Source organism: Scyliorhinus canicula, chromosome 5, assembly GCF_902713615.1.
Source record: "Scyliorhinus canicula chromosome 5, sScyCan1.1, whole genome shotgun sequence".
NCBI classification, from domain to species: Eukaryota; Metazoa; Chordata; class Chondrichthyes; order Carcharhiniformes; family Scyliorhinidae; genus Scyliorhinus; species Scyliorhinus canicula.
In genome coordinates, this window is record NC_052150.1 from 61,788,782 (window position 1) to 61,810,400 (window position 21,619).

At 44.7% G+C, this 21,619-nt stretch overlaps 1 protein-coding gene across 3 annotated transcripts in view; it reads right to left on the bottom strand.

Annotated features, from left to right (window-relative positions):
• The window catches only part of LOC119966018, a 96,826-nt gene that overhangs the window by 44,613 nt on the left and 30,594 nt on the right, over positions 1 to 21,619 (bottom strand). For 2 of the 3 annotated variants that reach the window (XM_038797158.1, XM_038797159.1), the window contains exons 4-7: positions 19,309 to 19,467; positions 16,859 to 17,092; positions 14,482 to 14,763; positions 3,877 to 3,956 (exon numbers count right to left, since the gene is read on the bottom strand). In XM_038797158.1, the coding sequence (XP_038653086.1) occupies positions 3,877 to 3,956; positions 14,482 to 14,763; positions 16,859 to 17,092; positions 19,309 to 19,467 (755 nt within the window). The remainder of the gene's footprint in view (positions 1 to 3,876; positions 3,957 to 14,481; positions 14,764 to 16,858; positions 17,093 to 19,308; positions 19,468 to 21,619) is intronic. The other variant, XM_038797160.1, reaches the window with a different exon arrangement.

The following is a 21,619-nucleotide window of genomic DNA, read 5'->3' on the forward strand; positions in this document are numbered from 1 at the left end:
CCTCCTCCGCTCCAAAGAGAAAAGCCCTAGCTCCCTCAACCTTTCCTCATAAGACCTATCCTCCAATCCAGGCAACATGCTGGTAAATCTTCTTTGCACCCTTTCCAATGCTTCCACATCCTTCCTATAATGAGGTGACCAGAACTGGACACAATGTTCCAAATGTGGTCTCACCAGGGTCATGTACAGTTGCAGCATAACCCCACGGCTCTTAAACTCAAGCCCTCTGTTAATAAACGCTAACACACTATAGGCCTTCTTCACGGCTCTATCCACTTGAGTGGCAACCTTCAGAGATCTGTGGACATGAGCCCCAAGATCTCTCTGTTCCTCCACATTCCTCAGAACCCTGCCATTGACCCTGTAATCCGCATTCAAATTTTTCCTATCAAAATGAATCACCTCGCACTTATCATGGTTAAACTCCATCTGCCATTTCTCAGCCCAGTTCTGCATCCTATCAATGTCTCTTTGCAGTCTACAACAGCCCTCCAACTCATCCACTACTCCACCAATCTCGGTGTCCTCAGCAAATTTACTGACCCACTCTTCAGCTCCCTCCTTCAAGTTATTGATAAAAATCACAAATAGCAGAGGACCCAGCACTGATCCCTGTGGTACACCGTTGGTAACTGGTCTCCAGTCTGAAAATTTTCCATCCACCACCACCCTCTGTCTTCTATGTGATAGCCAGTTACTTATCCAATTGGCCAATTTTCCCTCTATCCCACACCTCCTTATTTTCTTCATGAGCCGACCATGGGGAACCTTATCAAAAGCCTTACTAAAATCCATGTATAAAACATCAACTGCTCTACCTTGATCTTCACTTGGTTACCTCCTCAAAGAATTCAATCAAACTTGTGAGGCAAGACTTACCCTTCACGAATCAGTGTTGACTATCCTGGATTAAGCTGCATCTTTCTAATCTTATCTTGCATGGCAGAACAAAAAATTAAGTGAATAAAATTCCACAGATTTTGGGTGGAATTCTCCGCAAGGTCCGAGCGGCGTGTCATAAAACTGGACATGCCATTTTTGGGGGGGGGGAGAGAATAGCGGGAAGTGCGGGAGCGGACCTCCCGCTATATTCCCACCCATAATGGTTGCGGAGAATCGCGCCCTTTGAATCACAAATTCCAGTGTCCAGCCAACTCTTAATGATGCTGAGTGAACAAAGAAGGCTGTGGACCCTAACAAGTTGCTTACTGCAGTGCTGAAATCAGAGCACCAGAACTAGCAGTTTCATTAACCAAGTTCTCCCACTTTATTACACTGTCCACTGGAAATATGAAAATGGCTGAGGTGTCTTAACTCACATGCACGACATATCTGGACTAATCGATTACCATTCTGCTAATCTCCACCAGTATATCAAGTTTATCGATGAAGGCTGTTTCCATCAAGTGTGCAGATTCATTAATAACTTGTTTGCTGATACTTTATTCAAGTTACACTGTGGCCACTCAGCTCGAGATCTCATTCCAGCCTTAATCCAAGCATGGACAAAAGCTGAATAGCAAAAGAGGAGGAAGATTAATGTCAAAGCCAAATTTAACCAATCAGAGCATCAAGGAGCCCAAATAAAAGTAAGGCAATGACTGTCAAGGGGAATATTTTCCAGTGGCTAGAAACAATTGATTCAAAAGTCAAATCATTACTCATCTATATGGATGCAACTACAAAACTGTTCAGAACAATCTAAATGATCAATTGGTGCTACTGCCGCTCAGCTTCATATCCACCCTCCATCTTTGACCTACTCTTTTCATGTTGCATCACCAGATGAAATGTAACAGCACCTGTCAACTGTGCTACCACCTGAACTTCACAGCTGATTGGAGCAGAATAATTCTTCTCTATTCTTCCATGATTGCATCTAGTCTTAAAATTTGCTAGCATAATGAGATGGTCCCATGACTAGTCAATGACAAATATCAGGCATCGGCCGAGAAACCTGGTCACCTCCAGAAAGTGGAGTCATGTCTTTAGGTAGACATGTAGGAGGGTAGTAGAACCCTTGATGGAGAAATGGCATCAAAAGACAAATTATCTAATCTAATTATCGAATGGCACCCAAGCCTGGACGTGTTGATACAGCTGTGGCACATAGGACTATGAAAGAACTCCCATAACGGTTGACCAATGATGATAAAGGTTCGCTCCATTTGTGTGAGATAATAGCCCCAGACTGAAAATTGCAAAGCACAAGTGTTATTATAAAAATAACTTCTGGAGAACTTTACCTCTGAAGTGCATAATCAACTATTTCTAAGCATACGTTTCAGAGGTTTGAAAAGGTGAGGGTGTTCTCTCACCAACTCATTTCTCCCACACTCATTATAACATCTTGACAACTTGTGAGTGGCATTTTTTCCTCTGAGCCTGCTCCAATGGCAATTATTGGAGAGAGAACCTTGGAAAGTGTAAGTAAGATATTTAATTGTGGCTAGGAGAGTCACGTCATTGTTGAACTCAACTTTGTCCTTATCTTGTATCCAAACATACAAATTGAACTTTTTTCCAATCCTTAGCCAGGGGCAACTCCCTTTCACAGTCTGGCTGGCAATGGGAAAGCCTCCAATCACCTCTTTATTGCTTAGTACCTTACAGAATAAACCAACTGAGTCACTGCAGGATCCCAAACTGTATAAAAAAAGAGCAAAGCAGTTTGATACAAATCACCTCCAAGTTAACACCCAGTGGTGGTCTGGATATCTTTATTTTTGAAATGAAGTCTACGTTTGCCACTCAGCAATGTGTGTGCAGGCATTAGAAGATTTACATTATCTGATTGAATTGCCACAAGCAAATCAAATCAGGCCAATGTAATGTGATACAGCCCTGGTTGTTCAATTCACCCAGTTGGAACGTTTTTCTGCATAAAGCTGTAATGCACCATGCCATGGTCCACATAACCTATTTACCTTTGCAATAATAAGGGGAGTGGGTGGGGCAGAGATGAAAGCAGAGGTGACCCTGGAGCTTTTGGCACTGTCTAGTTTTTGTCACAGCACTATTGCTGATGTCAGGGCTGCTACCAGCAGTGCTCTAACGCAGCACATGACAGAAGTGGTCAAATGGTACTTGATAATAAGAACAAGAACTAGGAGCAGGAGTAAGCCATCTGGCCCCTCGGGCCTGCTCCGCCATTCAATGAGATCATGGCTAATCTTTTGTGGACTCAGCTCCACTTTCCGGCCCGAACACCATAACCCCTTTATTCTTCAAAAAACTATCCATCTTTATCTTAAAAACATTGAATGAAGGAGCCTCAACTGCTTCACTGGACAAGGAATTCCAGAGATTTGCAACCCTTTGGGTGAAGAAGTTCCTCCTGAGTTCAGTCCTAAATCTACTTCCCCTTATTTTGAGGCTATGCCCCCTAGTTCTGCTTTCACCCACCAGTGGAAACAACCTGCCCGCATCTATTCCCTTCATAATTTTATATGTTTCTATAAGATCCCCCCACATCCTTCTAAATTCCAACGAGTACAGTATAATCATGCAGCATCAACTGAAGATAGTTCTTTTCTTAAAATTAGATATTTTAGAAAGCTAAACAAAGTTAAAAATCTTTAAAGCAGAGTACCAAACAAATATACTGTCCAGTGGAGAACCATACTTTGTTACGAATAGTTGAAATGGCAGAAATCATATGCACCAAACCTCATTTGTTTCCATCAGCTGAATGCTTGTCCATCCAGTTCACATGTCAGTATAACTAGAATACACTCGCTCCATCAATGGCAGTTTTACTTCATTAAGTAGCATAACACCACAAGTGATGACTTTGGGTTCCTGTTGACTCTATTAATGGGATGGTGAGAAGTCCGCATCAAAAACGTGGGTGCATGGAGAAAGAAACAGGGTTACCTGCAAGCTGGCTTTCAGAGGCCAATCTTTGGCATTTTTCCTTTTCGATCTCATCTTCATCACGGTACAGATCTTCCCCTCTGCAAGAGGAAAACAAGAGAAATACCCTTGCACAATTAATTTCATCACCACAGTTTTAAAAGTAGATAAAAAATCTCAGCATAATTAATGTATTCCCTCCTCTCCACTGATTCGAATACGTCCAACACGATGAGGAAATCAGTATGGAGGTGGGGTCCTAAAAGGTGACAATTAAACAGAAAACATTGAATTAGAAAAGCAGAGACAAGTGCATTTTTCATAAATAAATGTTAATTGTGCACATGAACATGGCAGCCATAACATCGATCTGGAACAGTACTCCTCATCTATCATGACAGTAACTCTGTATTCTGCTGTACTGCAGTTAAAGTGGGCACCTGGGAGGGCGGCACAGTGGCGTAGTGGTTAGCACTGCTGCCTCACGGCACTGAGAACCCGGGTTCGATCCCGGCTCTGTATCACTGTCCGTGTGGAGTTTACGCATTCTCCCCGTGTCTACGTAGGTCTCACCCCCACAGGTGAATTGGCCACACTAAATTATCCCACAATTGGAGCAAAGAATTGGGATTTGTTTTTAAAAAATTATAACAAAAGTGGGCACCTGGGATCTCACATCTCCCATTGCTGTGAGAAGGACTGTCCAGTGCAATATTCACTATTAATACTGCTTTTTTGACCAAATCCATGTTTCTGATTAATTGAAACACTGCTGTCAATCATTCCTGCAGCTACAGTAACTTTTTAAAATTCTTTTGTGGGATATGAGCATTGCTGACAAGCCAACATTTATAGCCCATCCTTAATTGTCCTTAAGATAATGGTGAGCTGCCTTCCTAAGCCACTGCAGTCCATGCGGTGTTGGTACTTCCAACAGTTTTGTTTGGCGAAGGGAGTTCCAAGATTTTGACCGTGAACTTCGATATAGATCCAAGTAAAGATGACATGTGGTTTGGAGGGGAGCTTGCAGATGATAATGCTCTCATGAACCTGCTGCTCTTTTTTTTCCAGTTGGTAGAGGCTACAGGTTCGGGAGGTGCTGTTGAAGCATTGCTTTTCTCTTTGTGTCTGTGATACACGCTGCAGCTATTGTGCACCAGTGGTGGAGGGTTAATGGTTAAAGTAGTGCTTAGGGTGCACTCAAACAGGCTGCCTCCTGATAGATGGTGTTGAGCTTCTTGATGGTTGTTGGAGCTGTACTCATCCAGGTAAGTGGAGAGCATTCCATCACACTCCTGACATGTGCCATGTCAATGGTGGACAGCCGTTGGGAGTCAGGAAGCGAGTGTCTCATCTCCAGATTCTCAGCCTCTGATCTGCTTGTGCAGCCTCAGTATTTATATGGCTAGTCCAGTTCAATTTTTGGTCAATGGTAACCCCCAAGATGTTGATAGTCAGGGATTCAGAGATGATACTGCCATTGAATGTCGTGGAGAAACGTTAAATTTTCCTTCTTTGAAGACCTGACCAAAGCATTTGAATCAGTAAATCTTGAGGCTCTATAGCTTGTGTTTCAGAGATTTGGATATCCAAGAACCTTTGTCACAGTCTTACAACTGTTTCACAATATGATTGCAATTGTCTAGAGTAGAAGATCAAAAACAGCCCCCAATTAAAATCCAAACTATGGTCATACAAGGTCGTATGATAGCCCCCATGCTATTTATAATCTAGCCGATAAGTGTTTAGTCACCTCCTCAAAGATCAACTACCTTAAATGTGAGTATTAAATACTGCCTAATGAAAACTCAAACTAAACTGACCACCATGGATATGAACGATCTTCAGTTTGCAGATGACTATAGTGTCATTGCCCACTCTGCAGCAGATTTACACGTCACTTCAATTCTGCAAACAAGAAACTCGACCTATCTTTAAATGTTGCCAAATCAAAAACTTCACATCAACCAGGCATGATCAGCCAAACATTCACCTTGCATATATGTTGAAGGAGAGACTCTGGAATTGTATTGATAAGGAGATCCAACACTGGACGCAGAGGGTGGTGGGTGCCTGGAACGCTTTACCAGCAGAGGTGGTAGAGGCGGGCACGATAGCATCATTTAAAAGGCATCTAGACAGGTATATGAATGGGCGGGAACAGAGGGAAGTAGACCTTGGAAAATAGGAGACAGGTTTAGATAAAGGATCTGGATCGGCGCAGGCTGGGAGGGCCGAAGGGCCTGTTCCTGTGCTGTAATTTTCTTTGTTGCAGCTCAGCCTTCTACAAACTATGGCAGCCACCTTTTAACAACAAAGACCTCCACAAGTAATCAAAAGTGCTTATGTTGTTGTTGTCACCACATTCTTGTGCTGTAATAAAACTAAGATTATGCATCAGTGAAAGACAAGAGGGCGAGAGAAATGTCATCAGCTTTGCTGCCTCCGCATTCAATGGGAGGACCATCAAACAAATGCTAATGCCCTTCTTGAAGCCAACTCTACATGCAAAACGCTTGCAAAATCTACGATGGATTGGAACAACTACAAAAAACATTGCCAGGTCCTGTTTTCTCAACTCGCAAAAATAACTAGCATTCCAGGGGAGGCCAAAGTAAATTCTACAGAGATACTCTGAAGCGCTCCTTGAAATGCAGCAGCAGATTGATGACGAGGAGGAGTTGCAGCATGATAGCACAGTGGGTAGCATGGTTGTTTCACAGCTCCAGGGTCCCAGGTTCGATTCCCGGCCTGGGTCACTGTCTGTGCGGAGTCTGCACATTCTCCCCGTGTCTGAGTGGGTTTCCTCCAGGTGCTCCAGTTTCCTCCCTCAGTCCAGATAGACGTGCTGTTAGGTAACTTGGATGTTCTGAATTCTCCCCCTGTGTACCAGAACAGGCGCCGGAATATGGCAACTAGGGGCTTTTCACAGTAACTTCATTGCAGTGTTAATGTAAGCCTACTTGTGACAATAAAGATTATTATTATTAAAATAGTGACAACTTGTCCATGAAATTGCATTACACTCGAGTCCAAACACCTTAATAAGGAAGAGCAGCATCAGAGAAAGCACTCCTAACCTCACTACCTCATGGGACATCAAGCCCCATGTGCCCAAAGATCTGCATGAGGAGAATCGGCCTGTTAAATTACATGAAGCCCCATGACAGAAACTCGTAATCCCGAGCGGATACCATGTTGAATCGATGGACAGCTGATGCTGACAATGACGGTCAATGTCTGAGACTTCTGCAGCACAATTGCTGTTGGTCACTGATCAGTCCAAGCTTGAATGCTGCACAGTTGCATTTGGATATAGAATGCTTCAGTGTCTGAGGAGTCGCAAACTAAACAATCAGAGATAAATAATAAATATTGACGTAGGCAGACATCCGTCTACACCAAATTTGGTTAATTCAACAACCTTCATATTTTCCTCATTTAGACTAGGCGGCCCAACATTTTTACTTATGTAATTCTTCACAGTCCCTGGCTACTCTATTTCAAAACTCAACTCGTGGTTTGAATAATGGATTTGATCTACCACTTTGGCAGTTGAAGGTTATGTTATAGGGTCAGAGGTCTACAGCACAGAAAAGGCCTTTCAGCCCATCAAGTCTGTGCTGGTCGAAAACAACCACCTAACAATTCTAATCCCATTTTCCAGCACTTAGTCCATAGCCTTTTATGCCCTGGGATTGCAAGTGCACACCTAACCAACTGCTTCTTAAATGTAATGAGGGTCTCTACTTCAGGCAGTGAGTGCCAGACTTACCCTCTAGGTAAAAAAGTAGTTCCTCACATCCCTTCTAAACCTCCTTCCCCTTACCTTAAATCACTGATCCCTCCACCAAGGGGAAAATCTTCTTCCTCTCTACTCAATGTCCCTCATAATTTTATACTTCTCAATCATGTCCCCCCTCAGTCTCCTCTGCTCCAAGGAAAACAACCCCAGTCTATCCAATCTCTCTTCATAAATTTCCCAACTGAGGTTTCCAAACGTGGAAGAGGATCTGGTGGAGGGACTGGGGGCCCCGATAGAGCTGGAGGAGATGGCAAAGGGTCTAGGGAACATGCAGTCGGGCAAGGCCCCGGGGCCGGACGGCTACCTTGTAGAATTGAACAAGAAATTTTTGGAACTACTGTGCCCACTCCTCCGAAGGACCTTTAATGAGGCCAAAGAGAGAGGGACCCTCCCCCCAACAATGCTACAGGCTTTTATTTCACTCATCCTCAAACGAGAGAAAGATCCGCTACAGTGTGGATCTTATAGACCGATATCGCTCCTGAACGTAGATGCCAAACAGCTGGCCAAGATCTTGGCTGCTAGGATTGAAGACTGTGTCCCTCGGGTGATAGGGGAGGATCAGACAGTCTTCATCAAGGGCAGGCAATTGAACTCCAATGTACGGAGGCTCCTAAACATCATCATGATGCCCTCAGAGGGAGGGGAGGCGTAAGTAGTGGCAGCAATGGACGCGGAGAAAGCCTTTGACCGGGTGGAATGGGAGTACCTGTGGGAAGCGCCAAGAAGGTTCGGATTCGGTGAGGGGTTCATAGGCTGGGTCCAGCTACTCTACCAGGCCCCAAGAGGCATGTGTGTGCACGAACAGGCCGAGGTCGGAACACTTTAGGCTCCACCAGGGGACAAGTTAGGGTGCATCGGGTCTCGCTTTATGTGGATGATCGGCTCCTGTACATTTCGGACCCACTAGAGGGGATGGGGGAGGTCATGCCGATTCTGAGGGACTTTGGCAATTTCTCAGGGTACAAACTAAATGAGAAGAAAAGCGAGATGTTCATGATCCAAGCCAAGGGGCAGGAAAAGAGAGTGGGAGAGCTTCCGCTGAAAATGGTCGAGAAGAGCTTTCGGTATCTTGGGATACAGGTGGCTCGAAAGTGGGATGCCCTCCACAAGTTTAATCTATCTCGGCTGGTAGAGCAGATGGAGGGGGTCTTCAAAAGGTGGGACATGCTCCCGCTATCCTTAGCGGGGAAGGTGCAGACCGTTAAGATGACGGTTCTCCCCAGATTTCTGTTAGTCTTCCAGTGCCTTCCCATCTTCATCCCTAAGTCCTTCTTTAAGCGGGTGAACAAGATCATCTCGGGATTCGTACGGGCAAATAAGACCCCGCGAGTAAAGGCACGGGGGGGGGGGGGGGGGGGGGGGGGGGGGGGGGGGGGGGGGGTGGAGCCTCAGTTTGGACCCTGATACTCAACAATCACAGATTTGTCCCGGGCAAGATAGACGGAGGGTTTCAAAGCTTGCATAGGGAGGGCAAAGGACGGGGGACCTGTTCATAGACTGGACCTTTCCCAGCCTGAAAGCGCTGGAGGAGAAATTCAGTTTGCCCCCTGGAAACGCTTTCAGATACCTTTAGGTACACGCCTTTCTCAAAAAACAGGTGGTATCATTTCCGCTGCTTTCCCCATGCAGGATACAAGATAGGGTGGTCTCCGGCACCTGGGGAGGGGAGGGGTAGGTGTGGGACATCTACCAGGTATACAGGAGGCGGAGGAAGCCCCAGTGGAGGAACTTAAGGGCAAATGGGGGGAGGAGCTAGGTGGGGAGCTGCGGGCCTGTGGGCGGATGCCCTGAACAGGGTCAATTCCTCCTCATCATGTGCCAGGCTTAGCTTAATCTAGTTTAAGGTGGTCCACTGGGCACACATGACGGCAACCAGGATGAGCAAGCTCTTTGGGATTGAGGAGGTGCGCGGGAAGCCCTTATGTTCTGGGCATGCCCGGCTCTTAAGGGATTCTGGCAGGGATTTGCTAAGGCAATGTCCAAGATCTTAGACACGTGGGTGGTGCCGAGTCCAGAGATAGCAATCTTTGGTGTGTCAGACGATCCGGGAGTTCAGGAAGCGAAAGAGGCCGACGTCCTGGCCTTTGCCTCCCTGGTAGCCTGGAGACGGATCTTGTTAATGTGGAGGGACTCGAAACCCCGAGTGTAGAGACCTGGGTTAGTGACATGGCTGGGTTTCTCAGTCTCGAGAAAATAAAGTTTGCCTTGAGAGGGTCCATGGCGGGGTTCTCTCTGAGGTGGCGGCCGTTCCTCGACTGTCTAGGAGAGCAGTAAAGGTCAGCAGCAGCAGCATCCCGGGGGCACCGTTACGTAGTATTGTCCTTTTCTCTGTATATATGGTTAATATTCATTTTGTTATGTTAATTGTTGCGTAGGGTTATGCAAAAAAACTATGTTTTTGACAAAAATTGGAATAAAAGTAATTTTTTTTAAAAAAGGAAGCTTATGAAAGATTGTCACAAAATAGTACAAAGTGGCATTTCTGAGACTTCGGCCTGGATTTTCATCCTCGAGGGAGTCATCCAAAATTGGGAAAATTCCACCACGGGAGTGCAGGCTAGAGTCACACAGCACCGAAGTGGACCTTTTTAAACAGCCCATCTCTACACCTGGGAACGCCAGTGGCTGCTTCCACATTTATTTCCGGATGGCTGACCTGATCATCTTGGTTTTCAAATCCTTCCACAGCCTCGCCCCGTCCCTATCTGTGTAGCATCCTCCAGCCTTACAAGCCTAGACGGGAGATTTTAGGACCAAGGCAGCTGAAAACCTGGTTGTCAATGGTGGAGTGATTAAAATCAGTGATGCACAAAAAGGTGGAATTGGAGCAGTGCAGAAATCATGTAGGCTTGTAAAGTGTACTGCCCCATTGAATGTCCCCTACCCTAGCCTGCCTGCCCCACAAACCTACTAAGAACAATACAGCACAGGATCAGGCCCTTCGGCCCTCCAAGCCTGCACCGGCCGTCTGCTAAACTGTCTGCACTTACGGAGTCCGTATCCTTCCATTCCCACCCCATTTATATATTTGTCTAGATGTCCCTTAAATGCCGCTAACGTACCTGCTCCCACCACCGCCCCAGGCAGCAGGTTCCATATATTTACCACCCTCTGTGTAAAAACCTTGCCTCGCACATCTGTTGTAAACTTTTCCCCATGCACTTTAAACCTATGACCTCTAGTACTTTACTCTCCTACCCTAGGAAAGAGCATCTGACTATCCACTCTGTCCATGCCACTCACAATCTTGTAGACCTCTATCAGATCACCTCTCAACCTCCGTTGTGAGAACAGACCGAGTTTATCTAACCTCTCCTCATAGCTAATGCCATCCGTACCAGGCAACATCCTAGTAAACCGCTTTTGTACCCTCTCCAAAGCATCAACGTCCTTCTGGTAGTGTGGTGACCAGAATTGTACATAATATTCCAAATGAGGCCCAACTAAGGTCCTGTACAGCTGCAACATGACTTGCCAATTTTTATATTTAATGCCCCGACCAATGAAGGCCAGCATGCCTTGTGCCTTCTTAACCACCTTATCCACATGCGTTGCCACTTTCAGTGATCGGTGGACATGTATGCCCAGATCTCTGCTTGTCAGTACTCGCAAGAGTTCGATCGTTTATTGTGTAATTCCTACATGTATTGGACTTTCCAAAGTGCATTACCTCACACTTGTCCGGATTAAACTCCATCTGCCATTTCTCCAACCAAGACTCCAACCAGTTTATATCCTGCTGTATCCTCTGACAATCCTCTTCATTATCCACAACTCCACCGTCGTCTGCGAACTTATTAATCAGACCAGCTACATTTTCTTCCAGATTATTTATATACACCATGAATAACAAAGGCCCCAAAACTGATCCCTGTGGAACGCCGCTAGTCACAGCCTTCCATTCAGAAAAGCACCCTCTACTGCTACCCTCTGTCTTTTGTACCCAAGCCAGTTCTGTATCCAACTTGCCAGCTCTCCTCTGATCCCATGTGACTTCACATTTTGTACCAGTCTACGATGAGGTACCTTGTCAAAGGCTTTACTGAAGTCCATGTATACAACATCTACTGCCTTTCCCTCATCTATCATCTTTGTCACTTCCTCGAAAAACTCGATCAAATTAGTGTGGCACGACCTCCCCTTCACAAAACCATACTGTCCATCACTAATAAGTCCCTTTTTCCCCAAATGTGAGTAAATCCTGATAAGTCTATTTTCTTCCAGATGTGAATAGATCCTATCCCTCAGCATCTTCTCCAACAGTTTGCCTACCACTGACATCAAGATCACAGGTCTATAATTCCCTGGATTATCCCTGCTACCCTTCTTAAACAAAGGGACAACATTAGCAATTCTCCAGTCCTCCGGGACCTCACCTGTGCTCAAGGATGCTGCAAAGATATCTGTTAAGGCCCCAGCTATTTCGACCCTCGTTTCCCTCAGTAACCTGGGATAGATCCCATCCGGTCCTGGGGACTTGTCCACCTTAATGTCTTTTAGAATACCCAACACTTCCCCCTTCCGTATGACGACTTGACCGAGAGTATTTAAACATCCATCCCTAGCCTCAACATCCGTCATGTCCCTCTCCTTTGTGAATACCGATGCAAAGTACTCATTAAGAATCTCACCCATTTCCTCTGAGTCCACGCATAAATTCCCTCTTTTGTCTTTGAGTGGGCCAATCCTTTCTCTAGTTACCCTCTTGCTCCTTACATACGAATAAAATGCTTTGGGATTTTCCTTAACCCTGTTAGCCAAAAAAGAACAAAGAAAATTACAGCACAGGAACAGGCCCTTCGGCCCTCCCAGCCTGCGCCGATCCAGATCCTTTATCTAAACCTGTCTCCTATTTTCCAAGGTTTACTTCCCTCTGTTCCCGCCCATTCATATACCTGTCTAGATGCTTCTTAAATGATGCTATCGTGCCCGCCTCTACCACCTCCGCTGGTAAAGCGTTCCAGGCACCCACCACCCTCTGCGTAAAAAACCTTCCACGCACATCTCCCTTAAACTTTCCCCCTCTCACCTTGAAATCATGACCCCTTGTAACTGACACCCCCACTCTTGGGAAAAGCTTGTTGCTATCCACCCTGTCCATACTTCTCATAATTTTGTAGACCTCAATCAGGTCCCCCCTCAACCTCCGTCTTTCCAACGAAAACAATCCTAATCTACTCAACCTTTCTTCATAGCTAGCACCCTCCATACCAGGCAACATCCTGGTGAACCTCCTCTGCACCCTCTCCAAGGCATCCACATCCTTCTGGTTATGTGGCGACCAGAACTGCACGCAGTATTCCAAATGTGGCCGAACCAAAGTCCTATACAACTGTAACATGACCTGCCAACTCTTGTACTCAATACCCCGTCCGATGAAGGCAAGCATGCTGTACGCCTTCTTGACCACTCTATCAACCTGAAGGTTGCTACCTTCAGGGTACAATGGACCTGAACTCCCAGATCTCTCTGCACATCAATTTTCCCCAAGACCCTTCCATTGACCATATAGTCCGCTCTTGAATTTGATCTTCCAAAATGCATCACCTCGCATTTGCCTGGATTGAACTCCATTTGCCATTTCTCTGCCCAACTCTCCAATCTATCTATATTTTGTTGTATTCTCTGACAGTCCTCCTCGCTAACTGCAACTCCACCAATCTTAGTATCATCTGCAAACTTGCTAATCAGACCACCTATACCTTCCGCCAGGTTATTTATGTAGATCACAAACATCAGTGGTCTGAGCACGGATCCCTGTGGAACACCACTAGTCACCCTTCTCCATTTTGAGACACTCCCTTCCACCACTACTCTCTGTCTCCTGTTGCCCAGCCAGTTCTTTATCCATCTAGCTAGTACACCCTGAACCCCACACGACTTCACTTTTTCCATCAACCTGCCATGGGAAACCTTATCAAACGCCTTTGGTATACTAAAGTCCATGTATACGACATCTACAGCCCTTCCCTATCTCGAAGAATCTTTTCTAACAATTTCCCTACCACTGACGTAAACTTCACTGGCCTATAATTTCCTGGAATATCCCTGCTGCCCTTCTTAAACAATAGAACAACATTGGCTACTCTCCAGTCCTCTGGAACTTCACCTGCAGCCAATGAGGATGAAAAGATTACTGTCAAGGCCCCAGCAATTTCCTCCCTTGCTTCCTGCAGTGTTCTGGGATAGATCACATCAGGCCCTGGGGATTTATCTACTTTAATGCTTTTTTAGATGCCCAACACCTCCTCTTTATTAATATCAACATGGCTCAGAATATCTGCTTTTTTTCCAGGCCTCTTCCCTTTATGCCTCCTCTTGCCAACTATTTCTAGCTATCGCACTTCAAACCCACTGGCTCACTTTGCTGTGTGGGGCTGGCTGCAATCCCAGCTGTAGCCACTTCTCCTTATGGCGCTGCTGGGACTGAAGAGCTGCCTGAAATTGGAGTAGTATCTTGGAGGTGGGACCTCTGCCCTTGGGCACGGACGCCCTGACATCAATAGCATCAGCGTTTCCAAAAATACCAGGTTTCCAGCCTGTGCTCTGTCTCTCCTATACCCTGGCCATTAAGTTCAGCCCATAGACTCATATCAGGTCCCCTTTGGTATAGTCAGGAAACATCCAAACATCACCAGCATGTTAATGTAATGTAAAGTTTAGACAATTATAAATATCCTTGAACGATGGTAAGTTAAGTGTATGTTGAATTTTTGTATTTAATTTTATGAAAAGCTGCACACATTTGGAGCAAATGCAAAAAAATGCCACCTTTGTTTGCCTGTATATATACTTGTATATTATACTTTATAACATACCCAACAAAGCATTTTTGATTGCAGTTCTCCATAATTTCAGCAGTTTCTTTAGCAACACCCATTTCACAAATGCTTTTTTCATTGTTGGAGGGATATTCTTCGAGTTCCGGTGAATGTGATTCTTCAGACACCATTTGTACATTTGCAGAGGCAGGCTCTTCATCCGACTGGCAACTCGTCATTTCCACCGTTCCCGAATCAGATAATTTATCTTGACATTTCTTGGCTTCCCCTTCATCCTCATGCAAGACGACTTTCTGTCCATGCTCCTCTTCATGACCTCTGTTAAAATAAAAAACAATCATAGATTACTGGAACACTTTGATGAAAATGCAAATTAAACAATGATCATCTGGTTTGAAATTGGGCTTAAAGTTTGTACCTACCATTATTAATACGCTCACTACCTTACTTAAATAGCAAAAGGATCATCATGCAATGAAGAACTTCTCAAGAAAGCAAGCAGACATTTCATATCTTACTAAATAAAGACAAATTGCATTTTTTAATTTAGCACAGCATTTGCCTTCTAAAATATTCCATTATTATTTTTGTTTTCGGAAACAAAAAGTATCAACAGCTAGACTACTAAACTCCGTAAAAGAGTCATACTGGACTCAGAACATCAACTCTATTTCTCCATCCGCAGTTGCTGCCAGACATGCTGAATTTTCCCAGCAGTTTCTGTCTAAACTCTATGGCCAAGCAGGAGGTGGTAAAGGAGCAGCAAGGATCTGCTGAGCAACAGAGAAAAAAATTAGGATAAAATGAAAAATAAATCCATGGTATTAAGCCCCATTCAGCACATTAAACTACAAGTGTTCAAGTGATGCAGTGAATCAATATCAAATGTTGCCACCTCTGATTACTGATCCATAATCAAGCTCGTCTTGTACAGCCCCCTGGTCCAGAGGCAGACCAGTGTCCATCACAGTACCTACTTGCAAATCTTGGCAGTAAGCTTCCACTTGGTTATTGTCATTTCATGAATACAAAATCACAACTGAACAGGTAGGAAACATACTGATCAGACAGAAACTAAAACTACCATGTTTGACCAATAAAGCTCAAATTAAAAGTGAACAATTTAAGAGGCGCAATACAATTAACCAATTTTTTGGAAAAAGCTTTAGGCTGCCATCTTATGATTCTCCAATAAGTTGAGCAGCTATTACGGAAAAAACAAAATCATAAAAGTAAGTTGCCAAATTTACAAGAAAAGACATCTCATAGTTTGAAATGTCTATTTCTATCACAGGTTTGTGCAATTGCCAAGCCTGAAGGTCACAGCTCTATCGGCATTAGACCTGGAAACTCAAGCTGCACACAACTCCCAGCTTATACCTGCGTATTTTACTTTTGATAGACAACAAAACCAGCAATTAAGAGGATGCCAGTAAATTGTAATCCCTGCTCCCATGGTCATGTGATGAACTATGACCTTTACCCTCCTGCCATTTATGTGGGACAACAAATTCCTGCCAGATAGTGACAAAATTATTGTCACAGCACCAACACTGAATGAAAGCATTGATAAGAAACTATACAGAATTAAGTTATGCATGGTTCCAGTGGCATTCAGGAATGGCTTTGGCTCTGGTTTGGCTTTTCCTATCTGAATGCAGAGGTCCAGGCGTATACCTACTTCCCTACAATATTCTCCACTGCACAAAAGCATTACATAATCCCACTGAAGCAAGGAAGAACCTGTGTGTGATTAGGAACTCAGGAAGGCCATGCTGCAAAAATATTTTGAGTGTATCGGCCACCATCAGCTTTTGTGTCCATCAACTCATGTATTCATGCACCCAACCCAAGTGTTTCCTATTTTAAAAAAATATTCCAATTAAGGGGTAATTTAGTGGGCCAATCCACTTACCCTGCACATCTTTGGGTTGTGGGGGTGAGACCCACGCAGACACTGGGAGAATGTGCAAACTCCACACGGACAGCCTAAATGTTTCCTGGCTGGCCTGTCCACAGGGTTTCATAGATATCATAGAATTTACAGTGCAGAAGAACGCCATTCGGCCCATCAAATCTGCACCGGCTCTTGGAAAGAGCACCCTACCCAAGCCCATACCTCCACCCTATCCCCATAACCCAGTAACCCAACCTAACACTAAGGGCAATTTGGACCCCGAGGGCAATTTAGCCTGGCCAATTCACCTAACCTGCACATCTTTGGACTTCTCTCTCCAACTTCTCTCTCCAAAGTTCATGCTTTTGTGCTCTTCCATCTTATCAAACTACTGCAATGGCACAGAGTAGACCAGAGTACCCTCAAAAATTGAAATCAGATCTACAATTCTTCAATTGCTTCATATTTATCTAAAAGTTCAGAAAAGGCTAATAAAATGTTAGAAATAGAACTGACCTAACACTCCAGTCACTGTCTTGAGAAAGCTTTGATCTTTTTACAGCATTCACAGAGTTTTTCATATCAGAAGAGTATATTCCAACTGCAGGTTCTGTTAGCAAGCCACTTGTACATTCTTGTGACACAGCATCCACCACCATTGTGTTGCTTTCAGCATTTTGTACGGATTTATGCTCGACCTCAACAACATGAGCACATTTCTCCTCTTCAGGTTTTTGAGAAGTGTTGCAGCTAGGTTTCAGAAGGATTTAGCATAAACTGGATTAATTGATGGAGCAGTAAAAAGACCTTAATAAAATCTTCAATTGATACAATTCTAAGGTTGTGTTACAATGTCATAAATCAGTCAAAACATTTGTTTGATATTATCACTTTCTGCCCTTTTCTTCTTTAATATACAAGGCATATGGGCAATCAAGAAATCAACATTACTCAATTTTATTGCGGCGGCATTGCAAGTACCAAAGTTCATAATGTTTTTTAAAAAGTAGCATTAATTCCTGGAAACCAAAACAATAGGTACTTTGTTTAGTGTTCAGAAGGAACATTTACAAAATAGAACAGAAAGGTAGTTTAAAAAAAAAGTAATCTCAAGCATAACCTGGGAAGTTATTAAAATAACTGCTCACCTATAACATGGCCTAGCTATCATGAAATTTTGCCCGAGATGCCAAACCTCCATGAGCTTTACAAAACAGACCCTTCAGCCAACACACAATTAGTTGAATATTTTCTTGGAGCATTGAGTCTACAATTTTGCTTAGTTATCAGATTTTCCGCAGGTGCCATTAAACTAAGCCTTTAGACTGTAAAGCAATCTGCATTTAAACATTTACCATTTTACAGCTGATAATATCACAAATATCACAATATCACAAATTAAGAATGAGTCCTGCTGATTAGATTTGATAAGGTCCCAGATCTTCTGATCAGTGGTGAAGTACCCCAGCTCTGCTCACACCGTGGGGTACTGATTTGAGTGATGCAATGGGTTCTGGTGGTACCGGGGGGGCAGGAGTGAGGGACTGGTTTGACACTCCTCCTGATATAAAGGCCTCCAGTCCTGAAGCAGGACTTACACGTACTTGGAGCACCATTAAATAAATCAGGCAGACTGAAAATAAGTCTGCAGGTACAGCAGGCAGTAAAGAAAGCATGTTGGCCTTCATAACAAGAGGATTTGAGTATAGGAATAAGATGTTTTACTGCAATTGTATAGGGCATTGGTGAGGCCACACCTGGAGTATTGTGTGCAGTTTTGGTGTTCTTATCTGAGAACGGATGTTCTTGCTATGGAGGGAATGCAGCGCAGGTTTACCAGGCTGATTCCTGGGAAGGTGGGACTGTATATATGAAGAGAGACTGAATCGGTTGGATTATATTCATTGAAGTTTAAAAGAGTGAGACGTGATCTCATAGAAACTTACAAAATTCTACCAGGATTAGACAGGGTAGATTCAGAAAGAATGTTCCCAATGGTGGGGGAGTCCAGATTAAGGATCATAGTTTGAGTATAAGCGCTGAGGTGAGGAGAAATTTCTTCACCCAGAGTGTGGTGAATCTGTGGAATTTGCTACCACAGAAAGTAGTCGAGGCCAAAACATTGTGTAATTTCAAGAAGAAATTATATATACTCTTGGGGCTAAAGGGATTAAGGGATATGGGGGGGAAAGAGATCAGGGCATTGAACTTGATGATGAGCCATGATCAAAATGAATGGTGGAGCAGTCTCGAATTGCCTCCTCCTGCTTCTAGTTTCTATGTTGCAGACACCCCAAGTTTGCATGTTGACAGCTCTCAACGTTCACCGCTGCTGGAACTGGAAGATCTGGGTCCATGAACTTTATTGAGCAGTGGTTAGCACTGTTGCCTTACAGCATGGGTTCGATTCCAGCCTTGGGTGACGAGTTTGGACATCCTCCCAGTGTCTGCATGGGTTTTCTACAGGTTCTCCGGTTTCCTCCCAGAATCCAAAGATGTGCGGGTTAGGGAGGGTTACAGGGAGATGGTGGGGGAGTCCTAGGTGGGGTGCTCTTTCAGAGGGTCGGTGCAGGCTCGATGGACCAAATGGCCTCTTTCTGTACTGTAGGGATTCTATGGATTATATGACACAATTACGGTCAGCTTGCAGGGTGTCCATCAGCATTAGGGTAAAGTAAAATAACTTTTGAATTATTTTTGTGTGTACCTACACCAAGTACACGGTTCACCACTATCTTCCCAAGGAATGGACACTAGCCAGCCGCACCCACATTCCTTGAAAGAACAAATAAAAAGATGACCAAAAAGCTTGCTTGAAATATGTTAAATTACAAAAGAAGATTAAGGTTGTATAATTATTCTTCAAAGTGGCAGCAGCACATAAAACACCGAATGGCAATAATTGCTCAATGTAGTTTATTGTGATTTGTGAGAATTGTAACGTATCTACACAAAATTCACATTACCGTATAGTTTTGCACACATTAGAGCCAACCCACTGATCTTCTACATTTACAATTCCATTTGCGTCAGTTGCTAGTTTGAGTTCCGATGTGACATTAGTATCCTGAACTTTGCCTGCATGCTTCTGAAGGTTCCTTTCACTTTCTACCACAAACTGTGCACTGGAGAGAAAGTCAGATTTTTCATCATCGTAATAATAATAATAATCTTTATTGTCACAAGTAGGCTTACATTAACACTGCAATGAAGTTACTGTGAAAAGCCCCTCGTCGCCACATTCCGGCGCCTGTTCGGGTACACAGAGGGAGAATTCCGAATGTCCAAATCACCTAAACAAGCACGTCTTTCTGGATTTGTGGGAGGAAATCGGAGCACCCAGAGGAAACCCACACAGACACGGGGAGAACGTGCAGACTCCACACAGACAGTGACCCAAGCTGGGAATCGAACCTGGGACCCTGGCGCTGTGAAACAACAGTGCTCACCACTGTGCTATCGTGCCACCTTTGGATCAATATCGCGCATCAGGTCATCCTGTACAATTTCCACACTAGGCCCATACATTGGAATTTGCAGGGAGAAACTTAAAATAAAACAAATAGATTATCTTGAAGAGTCAGACATCAAGTACACACCAGATCTTCTTGTGCAACAGGTCTGCTGAGATGCTGAACACATTTTCAGGTTATGACCAGCAATAATATCTACAGCACAAATCAATATTTTAAGCCATTTAGTGATAATTCATCAAGACCTATATAAGTGACTGTTATAGGATCTTGCTCAGAGAAAATGCAGATAATTTAGACATTTAAAATATCAAAATCTGACTTCCGGTGGTGGCTGTGAAGGAGTAGGTCGCACATTTGGTGGCTCCCGCTCAGGTTGGACTTTTGGACCTTTTCCACCGATTTTTTACCGGACTCGATTTGAAAAATTGATGACAGAGGCAATGGTGTTCTGAATTCCCACGTCGGTGCATGGAGAGGAGGACTATGAGTGCTCACAAAGGCAGAAACAGAAGGACAGAGAACACTTGGGCTAAAGCTGCACCAGGAGGAAGCATGGCGGAGGACTGGACCTCTGGCTTGTCGAACCAGCGGTCAACGGAGCAGTTGATGCAAGTTATCCAGGAGGGCTTCGCCAAGCAGAAGCAGGACTGTTTGGACCCGATTAAAGAGGCAATTTTGCGGCTGGAACTTAGATTGGATGCCCAAGATCGGAACTGACTGACCAGGAGGAACATCAAACAGCAGCGGAGGTGGAGGTGGGAATGCTGAGAGACCAGCAGAAAAGGCTCCTGGAGAAGGTAGAGGACCTAGGGAACAAAGTCCCGCCGGCAGAGCTTGAGGATCGTTGGGCTCCCGGAGGGATCCGAAGGAGCGGACGCTGGGGCATATATAACGGCCATGTTTGAGAAGCTGCTGGGGGATGGGGCATTCCCCCGACCCTTGGAGGTCGACAGGGCTCACAGAGCACTTGCGAGGAAGCCGCGAATAGGAGACCCCCTCCCCCCAGGGGTAATGGTGGTGAGATTCCACAGATATCTAGATAAGGAGCGTGTTTTACAATGTGCCAAGCAGACACTGAGCTGCAAATGGGACAACAATATCCTATTGATCTATCTATGGACAATTGTGTTGGGATTGTTTTTCATTTGAATATTTATGTATGAACTGAGCGGGGGGGGGGGGGGAGAGAGAGAACAATAGGTGGGAGATTGTCTGGCGCCAGGGTCGAGGGCCACCAAGCTAGCTGGGCGTGCTAGCTTACGGAAGCGTAGTGGGGGGTGAACAGACGCTAGGCTTATAAAGGGTTGATTTATTTTGTGCTGTTACTGGGGGGGGAAACGTTCTGCTGATGAGGGAGGGACTTTTGTTGAGGGACAGAGAGGAGGTCAGGGGTGGAGGCTGTCTGGAGGTGGGCTGGTGGACGCTTGGGGCGCGGGCTGGCAACTGGCCCAAGAGAGAGAGGATGGCTGATCGGCGAAGGGGAGGGGGCGATGAGCCCTCCAACTAGGCTGATCACCTGGAATGTATGAGGGATCAATGGGCCGGTCAAGAGAGCACGCGTGTTTGCGCATTTGAGAGGACTAAAGGCAGACGTGGTAATTCTGCAGGAGATGCACCTTAGAGTAACTGACCAGATTTGGTTAAGAAAAGGTTGAGTCGGACTGGTTTTTCTACTCGGGAGTGGACTCAAAGACCAGAGGGATCGTGATCCTGATGAACAAGCGAGTGGTGTTTGAGGCGGGTAGAATAGTAGTCTATGTTTACAGACTTAGGTATATTGTTTATTTAGTCATTGTTGTAA